At 42.5% G+C, this 20,276-nt stretch overlaps 1 protein-coding gene and 1 long non-coding RNA gene across 4 annotated transcripts in view; one reads left to right on the top strand and one right to left on the bottom strand.

Moving 5' to 3' along the window:
• Positions 1 to 13,444, top strand: part of ZNF704 (zinc finger protein 704) — a 247,172-nt gene extending 233,728 nt beyond the window's left edge. The window contains exon 9 of the mRNA XM_043880467.1: positions 712 to 13,444. Within this exon, the coding sequence (XP_043736402.1) occupies positions 712 to 823 (112 nt within the window). The 3' untranslated portion in view covers positions 824 to 13,444. The remainder of the gene's footprint in view (positions 1 to 711) is intronic.
• Positions 1 to 20,276, bottom strand: part of LOC122679620 — a 98,324-nt gene that overhangs the window by 60,020 nt on the left and 18,028 nt on the right. The window lies entirely within an intron of this gene.

The raw sequence follows: 20,276 nt of genomic DNA, 5'->3' as shown, positions 1-20,276 counted from the left end.
TGGTTAGTTCTCTTGCAGAATAGGTAATGCTGATTACTGGGTCTCTTTAAAGGCATGTTGCATTAACCTCGGTATGATATGAATTTTAGTTTTTAACCCAGATCAAGGAGGACCTCCCCAGGATTCCCTTGACCAGAACGCTAGACATTTGAGAAGCCAGACACCACTTGAAAGTACATATTTTAAAACTTGAAAGAGTAGTGCTCACTGCTGTTAATTCTTGTATTTGCTCATGTAATTCAGTGTAATGAAGATGTCCCAATGGACATGTCTCTAAATGGACATGTAGAAGCTGAAGAAGGCTATAAGTACTCTTAAAAGTAGCGAATTTTAACAGTTCAGTGAAGGGCTTCCCACCTGGCTCAGTGGTAAAGAATAGGCCTGCCAATGCAGGAGACACGGGTTTCATCCCTGGGTCAGGAAGATCCCCTGGAGTAGGAAATGGCAACCCACTCCAGTATTCTTGCTGGAGAATTCCATGGACAGCCTGACTGGCTACAGCCCAAGGGGTTGCAAAGAGTCAGACAAGACTGCGCGCAGGTGAGTGATGAAGTATGGTGAAAACATCCCACACAGGTTAACCTCTGTACCTAGAGAGACCCCCTGCGGTGTGGCCGAACTTTTTCTAGAGCTTTACAGGGATTTTGAGGTCTCCAAAGAATGCCTCTAGAATCCCTCGCACTGAGCGCCGTTTCCTGGCCTGTCTTACAGGAAGCCCAGGGGAGAGGGCAAGAAGTGCCGGAAGGTGTACGGCATGGAGAACCGGGATATGTGGTGCACAGCCTGCCGCTGGAAGAAGGCCTGCCAGCGTTTCATTGACTGATGCGTGGGCCCCTAGCCCGCCCCAGACACTCCTGCCCTCGTGTTCTTCCGAGGGTGTTGAAAAGTGCTTTTCCTTCCGTACCAAACCGACTTGAAGCCCAGGGAAAGCACTTCTAGGAACCTTGGTGAAATCACAGCAAAAAAACAAAAAAGGTCACCACCTTCCCTGTTCTTGCTGAGAACCCAGCTGAGAGCAGCTGTAACTATTCTTTTCCTTAAAAAGAAAAGTCAACTTTTTTTTTTGCTGTAGGTCTAGGTCTGAAAACTGTGGACTTCTGTAGCAATCGAACCAACCAAGCCCATTTTTCCTAGAAAGGAGGCCTATTTTGATAAACTTTCTCAATAATACCATTTCTGAGATCTTTTTTTTTTTTTTTTTGACACTTAAGAAGCTACAAGTTACTCAGTAGCATTTGTATAAAGAACAATAGCTGTTTTCATTGTGAAGTCTTTTCCCTGTTCTCCATCGGACTTCTGGGAGCAGTTCACATCATGATGTGTTGCCAGGAAGTGGCAGCACTCTGGGTATCTTTTCTATGTCTTTTTTGTTTGTTTTGTTTTGTTTTGAAGAATGGCCCCAAATTGAACCATGGTAGAGCTGTTAGCTTGAAGGGCCCTGGAGGGCATAAGCCCGAAAAGAGATTGATAGTGGACATCACCAGCAGATTTCAGCCCCAGCTGAGTTCAGGACATCCCTCGTCACTGTTGGAAAACATCTAGGAGTCTCCCTCAGAAGCCCCACCCTGAGAGATGGCCCCACCTACTTTCTCCTGGCTACAGTGCACTCAAGACCTGATGTGTCACCATCTGGGTAAGCCTCGAAGCTTCCTTCAGTGATGTGATACCAACCCCAGCTCAGATCTGTTCATCACTGCTCATCTGACAGTTGTTGCCGGGTCAGTGGCTCATCAGGCCTGCCTTCCCTCAAAACGCCACAGCAGACTGGTTTCAGAAAAGGTAGAGAACTCAGACCATCCCAGCAGGTTGCTTCAGACCATGCAGAGCACAGCCTCCATGCGTTCAGAAAGTCATGTGAGGTCAACATCCATCCTGAGTGCACTTTTATAGGTTTTAGGCTTTAGCGTGCCTGGGAGATGGGTTCATGAACACTATAAAGATTATATGGGGTAAGGGAAGGTCCAAACCTTTATTTTTCTTATCAGATTATTGGAGCTATTCATTAAGAATTCGCTCAGAAGGGAATGTACGAAACACCAAAAGGAAATTGCGTGTTGGTATAGGAATCTCTCAATTCAATAGGACCAGGGCTTGCACTGTGTTCCATTTATTAGACTTTCTAGCCTGGTGTGTGTTTGTTCGTCCGTCTTGCTAGGAGTGGTGCCAGGACAGGGGTAGTTCTCAAGCCCTATAAATAAGCTCATTCTCTGTCTACCCTCCTCTTGATCGCCCTGCTCGAGTTATTCGTCCTGTACCTATGCAAAGACGCAAGAGCACCTTATAGGATGCACCGTGTGGGACGGGGGCCTAGGATCAGCCATAGGAATGTTGAATGAAATTGCACAGAGCAAAGTTTAATATATTTAGAGGTTGTACATACACTTTTTTTTAAAGAGTAGAAAGAAGTCATCTAGTCATAACAGATATCCTTGTTTTTTTTTTAATACACAAGGGGAAAAAGGAGGTTCTACAGTGTAACAATCTGTGCGTTCATATATTTTGGCGATTTTATTTTTTAAACTCTCATATGACATTTGAAGAATTATTCCTTGAATGAGATTCTGTTTTCCTCCTTCATTTTTCTTTAAAAACATTTAAGAGAGCAGAGAAAGAGCTTCTCTTTTAATATCACATTGTGATTACCAATCAGTACAGTACCAGCTATAGTGTATGACAAGGTCAGCCAGGAAAGGGTTTTTTAAGAACAGAAACGTATTTGACCCTCTATCCCAGCCTGTCTTTTCTTCTCCCTGGTACCCTGCTGCTTCACCCACTGGCATCTCAGCTAGAAGGTGACACTCTGGCCTGAACCAGGAAGCCCTGCGCTGTGACTGGACTGCCCAGCGGCCACAGTGCCCACTGGTGAGTCCCAGACTGGTCAGCCATGAGCAGGCTCACTGTGGACTTCAGTGCTGTTGGGTGTAACCCTGGAGGAGAGGGTTTTCTCTCCAGCAAAGTTCCATGGCCCTTGCTCCTTGGGTTAAATCACTAATCAAAAGAGATTAAAATGGCAAGGGGTTAAAGCTATCCTCCCACTCCCAGAACTTTGGGAGAGATGGTGGCTATGGACAGTCCTGGCGTGCGGCGCTGTGATTCTGCCCCCAGAGGGACAGTCCATGACTAGTTCTGGGCTCTGGCCTGGCTGAGCCAAGCTCAGTCCTTACCTGATTATTAGCTGATGCACGGGTGTAAGCAGAAGCGTAGACCTGAATGCAGCTTCCCTGGGATTTCTTCTCCTTTCTGAAACCTTCTTCTCACACACTGTCCACATCTCTGACCCATGCGGGTCTCCTTTCTTCAGGCCAGCCCGGGACTCTGCGTGTCCTCTGCTCCAACTCCAAGGTGAGCACAGACCCTCAGTACTTCCTGCACACAGACACCTATTCTCTGCACCAAGGCATGTTATGACTGGGGGACCACCAGGCTTCACCTGGCTGACCTTGAAGAAAAGGGATAAAATTTCTTTCAAGCCACCCAGAGAGCTACAAATTGTAATATACAACACTGATTGTAAATGCTAAAATTAAAAAAAAAAAAAGTAGAGATATTTTGTTATATTTTGGAACTAAATGATGTGCCAAATTAAGCCCAGGATTTATTTTATGCCTTCTTTGTGGTACCATGTTCTTTTGTGTCTTCATTTGTCAGGGGGAGGAGGGAGATGAGTGAGAAGGAAGTCCCAGGGCATGGAGCTGCTTAATGGGAGCCCTGCCTACCGTGGGCAGCTCAGAGAGTGTGCAAAAGGAACGGCAAAGGCAATGCGTTCTGGTCCCAGAGTCTTTCTAAAGAAGGCATGTGGTAGCGTTTGACTTTTCTCTCCCCGATGCCCCTTCCTGCAGAAAAGATTTCTCATCTCTCTCCAAAGAAAGCACTCCCTGGTGATGGACAGGCTTCTCCAGATAGCTGCACAACAGACAGCAGTCATTTTAAGCCTTAGTCCTTCCCAGAGGATGTGCAACCAATGAGTGGGAGGCAGTGTGACCACCTGGAGGAAACATCCGGTAGCAAGTGGGTGGGAAGCCAGAGAGGGGATACAGGAGGACTCTGGACCCCTGACTGGGGTTCACCATCCTAGTTCGGATCAGCTGGTGGTGACTGTCCCTGGGCATCTCCGAGGGAGCTGCCATGTTCCCATCCGAGGAGCCACTGCTTAAAGCCAAGAGACAGCTCCTTCATGGGAAGTGCACGGGCAGGGATGCTGCATGCCCCACGCACATCCCCGGTGGGCACGTGCTACTCTCCTCCTCGCTTGCTAAAAAGTTCCCTCCATTGTTTGGCAAAAGCCAGTGTCAGGAAGAGGGCAGTGGGTTTCTGAGCAGGAATGTGCGTGCCTGTCATCAACTCCATGCACCAACAGGGCGGGTGCCCTTTATGAGAGGAGTCTTTGTCCAGTCATAACCTTGTTGCAGATGAAAACTTTTCAATAGAGAAAGATGCACGTTACAGTTCTTGGACTTTCCAACAAAGATTAAAAAAAAAAAAAAAGTTACATGTATGTTGTAAAAAGTGTCTGAAGTTAACATGCTCTCTATCAGATTTCAAGATCACTTGAAGTCTACTGTCACTGACGTCACACTAAGCCACACTCAAAAGCAGTTCTGAATTGGCCAGCACTGCTCAACCCATGTCCGCCTCCATCTGACTTCATTGGAAAAGGAAAACGCAGCACTCACTTGGGAAAGTTTAGGGAAAAGTGGCACGAACTGTACGTATGGGAGAGAATACCTTGAGAATAGTAGCAAAATACTGTAAAAAAAAAAAAAATCATTTCCTCAGGGAAAACTAAAGGGTATGTGAAAAGTGGATCTGGAGAATTTTAAGACTAGAAAGGTTTTTTATTATCTCCAGCATCTTTTCTGGTCAGAATAATTTTTGTTTGTTTTTTAATGAACATTTCATGACCAATTTCCATGAACTGGACAGTACTAACTTTTTGAGGTGTGGAGGAATGCTCTATGAAATGGAGCAGTTTCTTTGTTTCTTAGACCTGCATTCGAAGGGTGACGTCTGAACCACAGCGCAGGCCCTGGTGGGTTTTCACAGACTCATATAAGGCTGTTTCTGAATGTAATTATGAATATGACGCCTTGGTGTTCCTTTTTATAATCGGCTGGTTGGAGAACTGATTATTAGCTGTACGCAAGAATTCTGTAGGGGAGGGATGTGAAAGTTGTGTATTTTGCTTTAATGACAGGTTAAGGAGCAAACTTCCATGGACTTTTGTGGACAAGGTGCTGCCTTTTCTCATGACCCTGTAGAATTTCTATTGACCACATCAACTGTAGCTCTGACCTATATGAACGCAGGGGAGAATTTGTGCATACAAATGAGTGGAAACAAGAGCAGGATTCATGAATATGTATGAGGATGCGGATCATTGTGGAGAAAGTGCTGGGCACACGGGTCAACTGGAATTTTCGTTTCTCTAAGAAAATCACCCAACCAGCAGCACACACGCTCTCTCTGTTCCCCATACCTGTGGGGCTTCCTCCAGAGCGGAACTGTTTCCTTCTTTCACATTGTAACTAGTCAAACTGGAAATTGGTAAATGAAATGAGCTTATAAGCACTTTTAGGTACCAATTGATCACTAAGTAATGCACACCAGTAGAGCAAGAAAGTGTAAAATGTATTTAAGACCGACTGGTTTGCTTATCATGACTAACTGTAAAAGCCCAGATCCAATGATATATGTGCTTTAAAAGGTGTATCTATCATAGGACTAGAAATCAAAATGGGAATTTTACTTCTGGTCCTGTTTTGTAAATAGTTCCTTTTTTGTTTTTTAATTGAAGACAATCTCATGTTTTATAACTTTTCTTGTGAGTCTGAGAATCACAATAGTAATGTGTTGTGTCAAAATGTGATCTTAAATACAATAATAATTATAACTTAATTTTTCAAATAAGGCAAGAAATACACTGCGTAGGCTTCTACAATTCTGAAAGATGTGACATTTTTATAATAAGCATTAGTACTTAACTTCTCAAGTTAACAGAACTGGAAATATTTTACAAGATGCAGCGTTTTGTAATCACAAAGAACATGAACATTTTGTGGGAAATGACCTTGGTTTTATACATTGTAGCTTATTTTTTAAAATACAATATTTTACCAGACAGGAAGTGTTAATATTGTAAGCAATTCCTGCTCTCCAAACAAAGGGCTATGCCTCTTTTAAGCAAGCATTTTGATGCATATCTTTTCAATCCACCCTCTGCAGCAAGAGTAGAAATGCAGATCAGATGGAAAGATTATTACAAGAGAATCAAGATTGCAACAGCTACTCCCTTTATCTTTACCAGTGTTTTTTCAAAGTATTTGGGGAAAAGAAAACACTTTAAGAATCATATATCTGAAATCTTTAAAATATTAATAGATATGCTTATAGGCAATGAGAGAAATAAACTTGTAAATTCTGTCATGTACTGTGATAGATTTCTGTCACAAAGACAAGCTTAGTGCTCAGCCTACCAGAACCACAAAGCTGCATTTGACTAGCAAGTGTCATTTGATGGTAATTTCTAAAATCATAGTGTATAAGCCCAAAGATACAATTCTTAGCTGATTGGTGATGTTTAAAATAATTTTGTGCTCACCACTAACTAAACAACTTTCATTTCCTTATCAGAACAAGTGCTTGATTTTTCACATGAGAAGTTCACAGACAGGCAAGTTTGAGATCAGAAAGTCACTATATTCCCAGGAGTCAGGGAACAAGGAAGGCTACCATGGAGAGTTGATTAACCACACAAATAATTCTGAGCTTTGCCAAAACCATTTCATAATGCATTAGTTTTTTTCTAGCCCACTCACTGTTAAGCAAGAAAACATCTTTTCTTTCTAAGATTTTAGTAATTCAAAAGCTAGACTAATTAGTCAAGTATGCAGATAACATCAAAAGAAAAGCTAGGACAGAACAGTCTTACACCCATTAGGCAACCCCTGTGAGGTGGTCAAAGGGTCACTCAGACTCTGCTTTCAAACAGGCTTCAGAATCTGCACACATGAGGACTAGAAATGCACAGGGTTACGGGAAGACATGTACAGCTTCATCTCTGAGATGAGGCAGTCCAATGTCTCTCTTCATTCTCTTGGAATGTCTCTAATGTTGGCATTACAGTTTCCCAAGAAGTGTTCATTGCTGCATGGTTTTTGATCAAATGAGTCTTGCTTCATATTTAAATAGAAGCCTCCTAATGGTACATAGCAGATGCGTTAGAAAGAACAGGCAAATTGTGTAAACGAATGATTCAGATCAGGCAAAAGAAGGACACTAGAGAATGACAGAGATCACAGTGAACCAGAGGACATGTGTCCCCATTGAAGGGGGACCCCAGCTGTAGACAATCAGAACCATGCAGAAATCAGGCCCAGGGCGCTAGACCTTCTGACTTGGAAATATAATGTTACCTGACAGTTGATCAAAATTCAGATTCTCGGCCAGCAGTGTGCAGACCAAAGAGAACCTGTATATGGACAGACACAGCCTTTGGGCACTGGTTTCAACTGTTGGGAAAAAGCAGATTTCACCTTCCATAGCCATCAAGTCAAGTTCTTCCAGCAGCTCCCCCAACTCACACATTGGCACTATCTGGGCAACTAAAATTTAAAAATGGAGAGAAGTCAGTTCTCCCCAAAAATCACTCTCATGGAAGATTTGAGTATTAAAATACAACATCCTTAAACTAGCCTTGCTTCTGATCAAAATATACCGAAGTATTATTCAGCTCTCACTCTGCCTCCTGGCTTGCCCAGGCCGGGCCCCTAAGCATTGAATGACTGTAATCCTAACTTCCTTACTGTTTTCACTGCCGTGACCACTGTGATGAGGGGCTGGCAAAGAGCAGCCTTGTGCCTTCAGCGAAGGCAGCCAGGAGCCCCTGCAGTTTCAGATAGCACACGTTGCCTCCTTGTGCCAAAGCCCTTTGCCAACCCCTCCACATCCCTTCCCACTCCATCCTGCCTCGTGAGTTTTCATCCCAGGATAAAAGTTCCGTTGTTCCACCTCTGACACAGCAAAACCCTTGCTTCATAACTGGTAGGTCCTTAGGTATTTTAGAGTGTCCACTAACCTCAAAATGGAGTTTTTCCATGTAGAAAACCTTAACATCTTTCCCTGAGGGCAAAGACAAAGTAGGAATAAATGTGTCATGGAAAAAATTAGAAGTTGCTTTCTTCATTTGGATAAACTAGATAATTTTAGAGTGTATCTTACACCAGAGTCCTGATGGTATTGGGATAATCACTAACCCTTTCAGATATATAAGAAAGTATGTCTCTTTCAGATACATGACTTCCTTTGACCCTCCCTAGTACTCAGCATAGAATGAGAATATTTAAAATTACTACCACCACTTCCAAAGCCAAACCTGGTGCAAGTCGTCTTGAACCCGAGTCAGCCTCATTACTACGTCCAGGGAGGAGGGAAAGAGCAAGTTAAAGAGCTGGCTTAGACCTCAATCTTCCAGAATGACTCTAGACCTGAGAAGACCCCAGGGACCCATGTTCTTTACCCATCCTAACAATCCAAGTATTTCAGCATAGAAGTAAAGAACCCTCTCATTCACAGTGTCAAATGCAGACTCACTCTGAAATTTATCCCTTTTGCCTACCTTCCAGGCCCCCATCCCCTAAATTCTAGCCATTTAAGTGGTTAATTATAGGAGATGACCAGCTAGTGCAATGTTCTGAGTTAAACTTTTGACTCCTTTGAAAAAAGTTATCTTGCTGCTAACAGTCAGCTTTTGCTATCCATGTAAATTTGTATTGATGCCCCCAAATTTGAAAATAAGCTCAAATTTACCATTTGTAAGGATTAAATTGAAAAATACTGTCATCTCAAAGTTGGAAATAGCTGGTAATATTGTTATGTCACATGGTAAATATGAATGCAACTTAAACAACATTGACAATGCCTGATGGTTCTGTCATCATATGATTGACAGGTTGACCAGTCCATGAATGGATGGTCCTCTTCTCTCATCAGCTCACAGGTTTCACAGGTTTTGAGTAAAGTCACTCACAAGTTTAGTCATGGAGCTAGATGGGCCTAAACCATTTTGGCCCATCACCTGCTTTTTGATAAATTATACTTTTATTATGTTTCTAAAGCAATACAGTACTAGAAGAGGAAATTGTGAGCTTTCCTATTCTGGTGGAAAAGAAGCCCATTTTGCAATGGTTAGCCCCAATGCCAAGACAGTGGCAGGACTTAAAAGGACCCGAGTTCTTGGGAACAAGAGAAAAGCTACCATTCAAAAAATAAATAACTGTAGATTTTGAAAGAAGGTGGAGATTATGACTTCAACACTTAGGCCATAGTCCTTTTTTCTTCAAAATATTCTTTTCCTATTGAGCACCATCCACATAATTATTAACTGCCAGCTTTCAAAGGAAAGCTCCCCGCTATTTATATTATGAAAGTTTTAAAAATTAATTCTCATGTCTGATTAACTGTTATATTTACATACTTACTAGGGGCAGTTCTCTAAATTTTTAATTCAGAAAATTAGCCAGGGGAGCAAGCAGCAACTCCTGAAAAAGGCAAGAGTACTGTCATTAAAGAACAAAATTTTCTTTAAAAAAAAAAAAAGTTTCTCATCTATTTCCTTCTGAATTCTCTTTACATCCCTGACTGAAGAGGAAAAACCAGCAGCGGGAGAAGACTTTAAGGGAGAGAAAGAACAGTCCCCATTCTAGTCAATAGTCCCTTTTTCCCTTTTGGCAACCGTCTTGAATTCACTAGCAAAATGTTCGTCTCCCCTCTGCCTTAATCTGCCTGAGCCAGCGGCCATGCTGTTTTTAATGTATGTTTGCTTCCCAAAGCCCTGGATTAAACATTTTCGCTTCTGTACTCTTGCTTTCTCACTCTTCAATTAAGGTCCAAGGGGATAAACACTACCAGGACTTGCATGTTAGGCTGAGTCGATGAGGCGCCTCACTTCCTTCAGTGAAACATTTCCATTTGTCTCCACAGTTTGGGATGACCATTCAGAAAGCAGGTTGATCAGCAGACAACCTGCCGTATTCATCACAAAAGATCTGGTCAGACTCACTGACAAAGAATAGCAAGGCAGATACCTAGTCCTTCCACTTTGATTCAAAGCCCCCCTTGCAAGTCCTCTACCCCCATGAGTCCCCCTCCAGAGCAAAGCCAATGGCGTGATCAGGACAGAGAAAGAGAGCTTCACGTTCGTTGGTCTGGGCCCTGACCTCCGCCCAGGATCACAGAGCGTGAAAATGGAACTGACCTTTATTATGTGAAAAGGAAGTGGCTCCTGTGGGGTATACTTGTTTTAAGTTTATGCAAAGAGAAGGCTCTTCCAGTCTGCTCGTGTTGTGAAGCACGTGTCTCTCACTCCAGTGGAGCTTCCTTCCCATGTTTTGGGCACAGATGACCAAGACAGGAAAGAGGCAGAGCTCGGGGGCCAGTGGAATTACCCCTCAGGGATCTACGGTGTAGCAATCACAAACTACCCCCACCCGAGGGAAATTAAAAAAAGATGCGTCACTGTGGGGCCCCCCCTGGTGGTCCAGCGGTTAAGACTCCGTGCTTCCAATGCAGGGGACACGGGTACCATCCCTTAGTTGGGGAACTAAGATCCCACATGCTGTGCAGTGCAGCCAAAAAGAGAGAGGGAGAGAAAGATGCATCACTGCAGACTGTGAACCGTTGCTTTGCTCTTTACGCCTTTTCCCTTACACTCTGCTAATTGGAAAGCAATGACTGTGATTTGACCAAGCCCTGTGATGATAGCAAAGCTTCTTCTTCCAAAGTGTCCCAGCTGTTTGGGGAACCTCTGTGATCACTGATAGAAAGCTTTAGAATAGATTTAGATGTTTAGGGAAGAACTCAATACCCCCCAAATATACTTGTTCCATGACTTCAATAACTGAAAATATCCTGGGTGTAAAATAACCCAGGCAGGCAGATCATATATGTTTTTTAAAAAATGCCATTAATCAATATTTTCCTACAACACGACCTTAAATTCCTATTTTTATAATTAATGGTTGGACGATAGTCAGCCATTGAAACATAAGCTCTCTGGAATAACCAGACATTAGTGTAGTTTCCAAAGTGTTTCATGTATCAAAATCTATATACTTAGAGGAAGAACTCAGGATAAGAAAAAATTGCTAGGTCCCAAAGGGTTCGTGACTATCATCAAATACAACTGCCTAGTGGCCTGTGGTCATCTTTTTTGAATGAGGGAGCCGGGGAGTGAGAGAACCACAGTCATCACAAAACCTCTGTTGCCCTTCATCCATGATAAGATTTTAAAACATTCTACTTTTAAGAATTAAGCCATCTTTCAAGTTGTTTTCTACACCAGATCTAACCTATTCAAATAAAATGACAAAATAGCTAAAAATGGGGTTTTTAGTGGAAATGCTGTCAGTAGAAAGCATTGCTTTTTAGTGCCTGCTAACAAAAAAAAAAAAAGAAAGAAGACTCAGTCCTTCCTGTGAGATGCAAGTGTTAACATGACAGTGTTAACTTGGAATCAGGCACTAGTTCAAAAACAATGAGGCAGTGCTTTCCAATTTTTAGAAATCTTTCAAAATACAATCTTACCACTACTTAGAGGTAAGTACTTGTGTATAAAAGTCTTTAATAGTAGTGAATGAATGTAAAAGTGACAAGCTATGCATTTTCAAAGGGTGATGTTATTTTGTATCCAATTCAAGTCAATTTTTTTTTTCATAGAGACTTACCACAACTACAAATTATTCAAAACAGACTTGAATGCATATCATCATGGGGATATAGGACTTCCAGCTATACACTTCTAGCTGATACTTTTAAAGACAGTGCATTGAAACTTCAGGCTCTAAACAAATCTCAGCCACAAAGGTGATTAAAGGAGAAATGGTTTATATTTTACTTCTTCAGCAGAAATGGGAAATGTGGGTGTTACAAAATGGGCCCAGTTTTTTTTAGAGGTAAATGTTCTAGTAACTGGATTAGCAAGCAAACAAAACTGCATGAAGTTAATGAATATTGCCTTGGATAAATATAGCATAGGCTGTGTCTATTGTGTGTAATTCGCAATCTAAGGGGGGTAAAACACTTCTCCAAAGGGTTTGGATTATATAGTTTTAAAGAATATAAAAACAGAATATAGAAATATAAACAGAATATAAAAATATTGTCCTGCGAAGAAAAATCATTGGCTTTTTTTTTTTTTTTTTCAAAATTAAACTGAGATCATCACCCATATTTTTTTGGAAAGTCCATATAAAATAAACACACATGTCTTCAGCATTCTTGGGGATTTTGTATTCCCATGAAACCTTTTCCCCTAATAATTTATTCTTGCTCCTCAATCAGTACTTTCCTATGTTACTCAGCATGAAAAATAAAATTCTTTCCTTCATCTGACAATGTTGACATAAAGAACTCCATTTCTCTGCCACTTAGGATCTCTTCTGTGTCCATTGAGAAAGTTTCTCAGCTGTTTGTTTGTAAAATATGGAAAAATATACTTCTAAACCTGGTACTTGTGGTTATACTGGATATGTTTGCTACCTATTTAGAAGTTATTGGGGGCCGGGATGTGTCTTTTTATATGATTTTTAGCCAAATCCAGATGTTCTGATACTACATTTCTGAATACCTATCTGACTGTAAATACAGCCTGAGGAGGTTCAGGTTAATAAACCTTTTACGTGACTGTTCCTCAGCCATGCTCCTTGCCAGCTTTGGGCACCTTGTACATAGATTTGTTGAATGTTTAAATGATGCTGTTTTTCTAAATGCTGTTATCTAAAACAACTTTTTGAATGTTTTTTGCTTTCCATTGTTTGGGACTTTGTGTGTTGGTTTAAAAAAAAAATGTTTCCTAAATATTTAACACCAGGAAAACGATTTCAAATAAACTGGTGCTAATTGAAATAGAAGGCAGATTTTCAGATGGAAGATTTACAGTATCAAATGTTGACACCAGTTAAATGAAACTGTACTTTCCCAAGGGGACAGCTGGCATCTACCTGTCATGGGCATCAGAAGGACCCCTGATTGTTTACAGTTTCTGTGGCCCATTTAAGCGTAAAATCAAGAAATGGTGCTGTCCCCCCAGTGTTGAGGATTTGCTACATGGGTCCTATGGAAGCATTTAAGTAGAAGTAAGGGTCTATAGTAAGAATCATTTTAGTAATAGTCTTCTGGTCTTTGGACTTTCACGTTCTGTAATGCTTAGCTGTAACAATGAATATGGTGTTGCCAATCTAGTCTGACGTCATCGTCGCCCTGTATTTCCTGTGTGTATGGTTCTACCTTGGGTTGCACTGGCACGCGCCGAGCCAGAACACTGGACTTTCAGGAAGACCATTCTGACTTCTACGGTGTCCACACACATGCATTTAAATGCACTTGTAACTGGTTAATTACCATGAAGTCTAACTTCCACTTAATAAAAGTTTTTGTGTATCTGCTTCTATTTGGGAGCTGTTGATTTGAGTAAAGGATAACCAACTGGTACCCAAGAAAGGTTCTCGGGGGTTAGAGGGTTTGAGGTTTTACCTACAGTTGTTAAAAAAAAAAAAAATTTAAACCAAAGGGATCTCTTTCCCATAGCAACTGCTCGCCATCAAGACTATTTTTAGAAACATGTTGTAGGTACATCTCACGTCTAGAGTTCAGCCTGGATAATTTCCACTCAAACCCATTCCCTTGGCAATGAGTGCCCAGATACATCAACTTCTCACCCAGTGCTGCTGATCCTGTTGCCCAGATCATGTGAACTCAAGCTGGCAGACAGAGGAAACTCAATGTCTAGTCTAGTGCCAAGCCACTCTGGAGACCCTCCTTGAAGCCATGGCCATGTCCGCTAGAACTTGACATATTCACCTCCAAAGACCAAGCATATGTATTTGTGCAGCAAGGCAGCAGGCTTTGGAGTTCAACAGATTTGGACAGAAATCCGAGTTTCGCCTCTTGCGAGATAGATAACTGGACATGAGATTTAACCTTTTAAGCCTTGTTCTTACATAGGAATGATAATAGAAGAGATGAAAACTAATTAGCCTGGCTTAGGCAAAATCTTGATCTAGTCTAGTCCTCCATAGCTGTGGTGGGGAGGGCTATGACTCATGGTCTGCTGCCTGCTTCCAAGAAGCTCCTACCTCATGGAGCTGTTGTCAGAATTACCTGGAATAACAGGTCATCATACACAGAGAACTGTTTCCCAAATGGAGGCCACAATACTCTCATACTGGAATCCTCAGATATCTGGAATAAGTGCCTTGAAACTCATGAGTGTCTGCAGAACTTCTTTTCGATTTATGAATTTTCTTTCTAAAATAAAAAATGTCCAACCTTAGTAAATAGCTTACATACCACATCTGAATGTTCTCTTGGTTACTCCTGGCCATCATTATTTCATCCATTAATAGCCTCAGCAGTAGAAACAGTTTTAAAGCTCAGCCTATTTGATAACTAGAAGCTTGTGCAGTTGGACACCCACTGCTTTCTTCCACCAGCCCAGCCCCCAGCCCAGCTGCTTGTCGTTGAACCTCTGTGATTCCCTTGTGTTTGGCACAGGGACCCTGAGCCCTTTGACCTTTCCTGTGATGCAGGAGGACGGGAGACCAGACTCACTTTGCTCCTACACTGTGCTGAGCAAGTACTGGAGGCTTCCAGGTGGACTGCCTGTCACAGCAGCTCTGTGTGTGGGAACCACCACCCTATTTTATCCAGAATGAAAGACCTTCATAAAGGTTCGCTAACTGTCTTGAGGTCACAGAGCTTACATAGACGTGGATGTCCCCTGCCTCTGACACTACCTAGTGGTTCTTCTCCTTTTTTAGGGGCTTTCAGTCTATGTATCTGCTGTGAGCAATCAAAGACAGTGCTCCTCTCTCCTCTCTCTGCTTCATGGTCTCCTCCTCCTTTGAACCAGGTATGGGCTGCTCTTCACCCTATGCTGCCTTCTCTCCCCACCCCATCCTCCTCTTTACACTGTCCATTCCCATCACTTCTTTTGCCAGTTTCTCCCCATAATCTAAAATTACAGCAGGGAAACAGATACACACTACGATACATAAGCTAGAAAAACAGGGGACTTCCCTGATGGTCTAGTGGTTAAGAATCTGCCTAGCGATGCAGGGGACTTTGCTTCGATCCCTGGCTGTGGAACAAAGATCCCACATGACGTGGGCAACTAAGCCTGAGAGCCACAATTAGAGAGTCTTAGCTGCAAGGATCCCGCATGAGCAAAGATCCTGCATGCCACAATGAAGACCTGACACAGCCAAAAATAGATAAATATTTTTTACATAAATAAATAGAAAAACAACAAGGAGCTACTATATAGCACAGGGAACTATATTCAATATCTTGTAATGACCTATAATGGAAAAGAATCTGAGAAAGAAAATGCGCACAGACACACATAAAAATGAATTACTTTGTTGTGCATTTGAGACTGGGCTTCCCTGGTAACTCAGCTGGTAAAGAATCTGCCTGCAAAAAAAAAAAAATCTACCTGCAATGCAAGAGACCCTGTTTTAATTCCTGGGTCCAAAAAATCCCCTGGAGAAGGGATAGGCTACCCACTCCAGTATTCTTGAGCTTCCCTGGTGGCTCAGATAGTAAAGAATCTGCCTGCAATGCAGGAAACCTGGGTTTGATCCCTGGGTCGGAAAGATCCCTGGAGGAGGGCATAGCCACCCACTTCAGTATTCTTGCCTGAAAAATCCTCATAGGCAGAGGAGACTGGTGGGCTACAGTCTGTGGGGTCACAAATAACTTGAAACTAATACATCATAACAAATTAACTATATTTCATTAAAAAAAAAAAAAGAAAAAAAAAACCACTGCAGGGAAGGCTTGACCCTGTATTCACATCCGTCAGTTAGAGTTCTTTCTCCCCATGCTTCCCACAGCATGTCTGCCAAGCCTGTGGCCACATCAAATGTCATATACTTCCGCACAAAGCATCGTCATCCTCAGGCCTCAGGGCTCTCAAAGGTGACTGCTAAACAGTTCACTTTTAATGCCCAAATTCTTGCCAAGGAGAAGGATAGCTGTAACAACCTCTATGAATGGTGTTCAAACCGCACATTCTTGCTTCTTCCAGGCCCTCTGGCCAAGGTCCCAGGAAACTCTGCTCCCCCGAGAGTTGCCAGGAAGCTGCATGGCCCTCAGGTGGGGACAGGAGAAAATATTGAGAAACTGGACTGGAGATGTCATCCTACAAAGTTATGTGTCAATCATATATTTGCAAAACAAGTTTTGACCAAATGCCTACTATTTGACGGGAGGCTGCAGCAAACATCTAACAAAGTATTGGATTCTTTTCTTATTTTGGCCATTCCACATAGCGTGCAGGATCATAGTTCCCCAACCAGAGACTGAACCTTTGCCCCCTGCAGTGGAAACATGGGGTCTTAACCATTGGACCACTATGGAAGTCCCAGTAATGAATTATTTTAATATTAAAAAAAAATGAAAGCCACCTTCCTTGGAAAAAATACCCTCCAAGACCTTACACTTCTTACTCGGGCATGTAGTAGGTGCTCAATAAATTTTTAAGTAAATGAATGAAAAACTGTTCGGATGGAGCGTTTCTTCAGGCTGTAGATATGCTCCCTGCTTTCTATCTACCATGACCCAAACAAAGCAAAGAGGGAAGAAGGAAGTGAACATTTTGAAGCCTAGCATAGACATTTATTGGCGTCCCAGGTGGTGCTAGTGGTAAAGAACCCACCTGCCAATGCAGGTTAGACGTAAGAGACGCAGGTTAGATCCCTGGGTCGGGAAGATCCCCTGGAGGAGGACACAGAAACCCACTTCAGTATTTTTGCCTGGAGAATCCCATGGCAGAGGAACCTGCAGGCTGCAGTCCATAGGGTTGTGCAGAGTCTGACACGACTGAAGCAATTTAGCACACATGCACATAGACATTTATTTGGTCTAAGCAGCATTTTTAAAGTTTCTTTAGAAGACATGTATTCTCAAAATCACCAACTCCAAATGACTGTTGATTACCTAACAATTATCTAATATAGGAAAAAGTGTACAGTAACACCCACTGGTTTTATGTAGAAATTCCTTGCACATAACAAGAATTCAATAAAGGTAGTAAGTGAAAAAAAAGGAATGCTTCAAAATGAAATACATTGCAGCATAGGTCTGTACTATTAAAAGCATGCAGAGTAAATGGAAGAAGGTCAATAAGATTTGAGTCAATAACAGAGGAGAGAGAACCTAGGTTGGCACTAAAAAATAAACACACTATTTACGATGAGGATCTGGATATAATAGTAATTGCTCACATCCAGGTAATATATGTACACAGTAAAAAAAAAAAAAAAAAATCAGGGCAGTAAATGCTTATAATGAAAGGAAGCCCTGCTGCTCATCCCCTTTCCGCCCTTCATCACAATTTGAGAAGCAGCCAGTTCTGTTTAACTTGATTACATTTTTTCTAAATTATATGCAAGTGTTGGAATTCCAGCTGAGCTATTTAAAATCCTAAAAGATGATGCTGTTAAAGTGCTTCACTCAATATACCAGCAAATTTGTTAAACTCAGTAGTGGCCATAGGACTGGAAAAACTCAGTTTTCATTCCAATCCCAAAGAAGGGCAATGCCAAAGAATGTTCACATTACCGTACAACTGCACTCATTTCACATGCTAGCAAGATTATGGTCAATTTCCTTCAAGCTAGGCTTCAACAGTTTGTGAACCAAGAACTTCCAGATGTACAAGCTGGGTTTAGAAAAGGCAAAAGAACCAGAGATCAAATTGTCAACATCTGCTGGATCACAGTAAAAGCAAGAGAATTCCAAAAAAAATTTACTTTTACTTTATTGACTATGCTATAGCCCTTGACTGTGTGGATAATAACAAACTGTGGAAAATTCTTTTTTTTTCAACGTAAATGTTTTAGTAGCAACCGCATTTGTATCATACACTCTGCCATTCAGATTGTATGTGATAAAGCAGCCAGGTATGGCTCTAGATCAACTCTCTATAAGTACAAATTTCACTGTGGGAAGTAACACCAACTTTGGTGGTTTTTTTGGGGTTTTTTTTTTTTGGCTGTGCTGGGTCTTCGTTGCTCTGCACATGCTTTCTCCAGTTGCAGTGAGTGGGAGCTACCCGCTAGTTGTGGTGTGAGGGCTTCTCATTGTGCTGACTTCTCTAGTTGTGGAGCATGACTTTTTAGGCACACGGGCTTTAGTAGTTCCGGCTCACAGGCTCTAGAGCAGGGGCTCAGTGGTTGTGGAGCGCAAGCTAAGTTGCACTGCAGTGGAAAATTCTTCAAGAGATGGGAATACCAGACCACCTTACCTGTCTCCTGAGAAATCTGTATGCAGGTCAAGAAGCAACAGTTAGAACCAGACATGGAACAACAGACAGGTTCAAAATCGGGAAAGGATTACATCAAGGCTGTATATTGTCACCCTGCTTATTTAACTTATATGCAGAGTGCTGCTGCTGCTAAGTCACTTCAGTCGTGTCCAACTCTGTGCGACCCCATAGACAGCAGCCCACCAGGCTCCCCTGTCGCTGGGATTCTCCAGGCAAGAATACTGGAGTGGGTTGCCATTTCCTTCTCCAATTCGTGAAAGTGAAAAGTGAAAGTGAAGTCACTCAGTCATGTCCGGCTCTTAGCAACCCCATGGACTGTAGCCTACCAAGCTCCTCCATCCGTGGGATTCTCCAGGCAAGAGTACTGGAGTGGGTTGCCATTGCCTTCTCCGTATATGCAGAGTACATCATGTGAAAAGCCAGACTGGAAGACTGACAAGCTGGAATCAAGATTGCCGGGAGAAATATCAGCAACCTCAGAGATGCAGATGATACCACTCTAATGGCAGAAAGTGAAGAGAGACTAAAGAACCTCTTGATAAGGGTTAAAGAGGAGAGTAAAACAGCTGGCTTAAAACTTTCAAAAAAGTAAGATCATGGCATCCAGTCCCATCACTTCATGACAAATAGATGGGGAAAATGTATTCTTGGGCTCCAAAATCACTGCAGATGGTGACTGCAGACATGAAATTAAAAGACGCTTGTTGTTTGGAAGAAAAGCAATGACAAACCTAAACAGCATATTAAAAAGCAGGCATCACTTTACCAACAAAGGTTCTTATAGTCAAAGCTATGGTTTTTCCAGTAGTCATGTATGGATGTGAGAATTGGACTATAAAGAAGGCTGAGTGCCAAAGAACTGTTGCTTTCAAACTGTCGTACTGTAGAAGACTCTTGAGAGTCCCTTGGACAGCTGGACAGCAAGAAGATCAAACCAGTCAATCCTAAAGGAAACCAACCCTGGAAGGACTGATGCCAAAGCACCAATATTTTGGCCACCTGATATGAAGAGCCGACTCACTGGAAAAGACCCTGATGCTGGGAAAGATTGAGGGCAGGAGGAGAAGAGAGCAACAGGGGATGAGGTGGTTAGATGTCATCACTGACTCAGTGGCCACGAGTTTGAGCAAACTTCAGAAGAGAGTAAAGGACAGGGAAGCCTGGTGTGCTGCAGTTCATGGGGTCACAAAGAGTCAGACACGATTGAGTGACCCAGCAACAGCAGTGCAAGTGTTGCCTGGCAAACAGAAAGACCAGCCCAGGCCAAGACATCAACAGTATCAGAACCAAGAGAGACAGGGTCCCGCACAATGCTGCAGGCTACATAAAGGGTGGCAAAGTGCCCAGCACAGGTCAGCACCTCTGCTCCAAGGGGGCCCCTGCACACAGGACAGTGGAGAGATAAAATTCTGAGTAACACACACCTCTCTCTCCCTGAACACCAAGACGCGGTCCTATTGCCTGACCCAGAGTCTCTCAGGAGATGGCTGACTAACAATCAACTCCCTCCAAAGCACGATAAGCCCTGGGTAAACTGAAAACAACCAAAAGTCCTCAGCTCCGTGTTAAACCTGCCAACTAACCCTGAAACCCAGACCAAAGCCTTCAGCCAACAAGCTGGCTAGCAGGTCCCTTGCCATATCACTTTCTCTCTTTTCTTTTTTTTAATAATTTTACTTATAAAAAATAATTTATTTTTGTTTTTCCGGGGTCTTCATTGCTTTACTCAGGCTTTCTCTAGTTACAGTGAGCAGGAGTTACTCTTTGTTGCAACGCTCAGACCTCTCACTACAGTTGCTTCTCTTGTTGCAGAACACAGGCTCTAGGTGCTCTGGCTTCAGCAGTTATAGCATCCAGGCTTGGTAGTTGTGGCCCACAGGCTTGGTTGCTCCGTGGCATGTGGGATCTTCCAGGACCAGGGATCAAATCCAATCCCCTGCAGGTGGATTCC

The sequence above is a fragment of the Cervus elaphus genome, chromosome 21, assembly GCF_910594005.1.
Source record: "Cervus elaphus chromosome 21, mCerEla1.1, whole genome shotgun sequence".
NCBI classification, from domain to species: Eukaryota; Metazoa; Chordata; class Mammalia; order Artiodactyla; family Cervidae; genus Cervus; species Cervus elaphus.
Note: the sequence above shows the minus strand (reverse complement) of the source record. Positions and strands in the feature narration are given on the sequence as shown.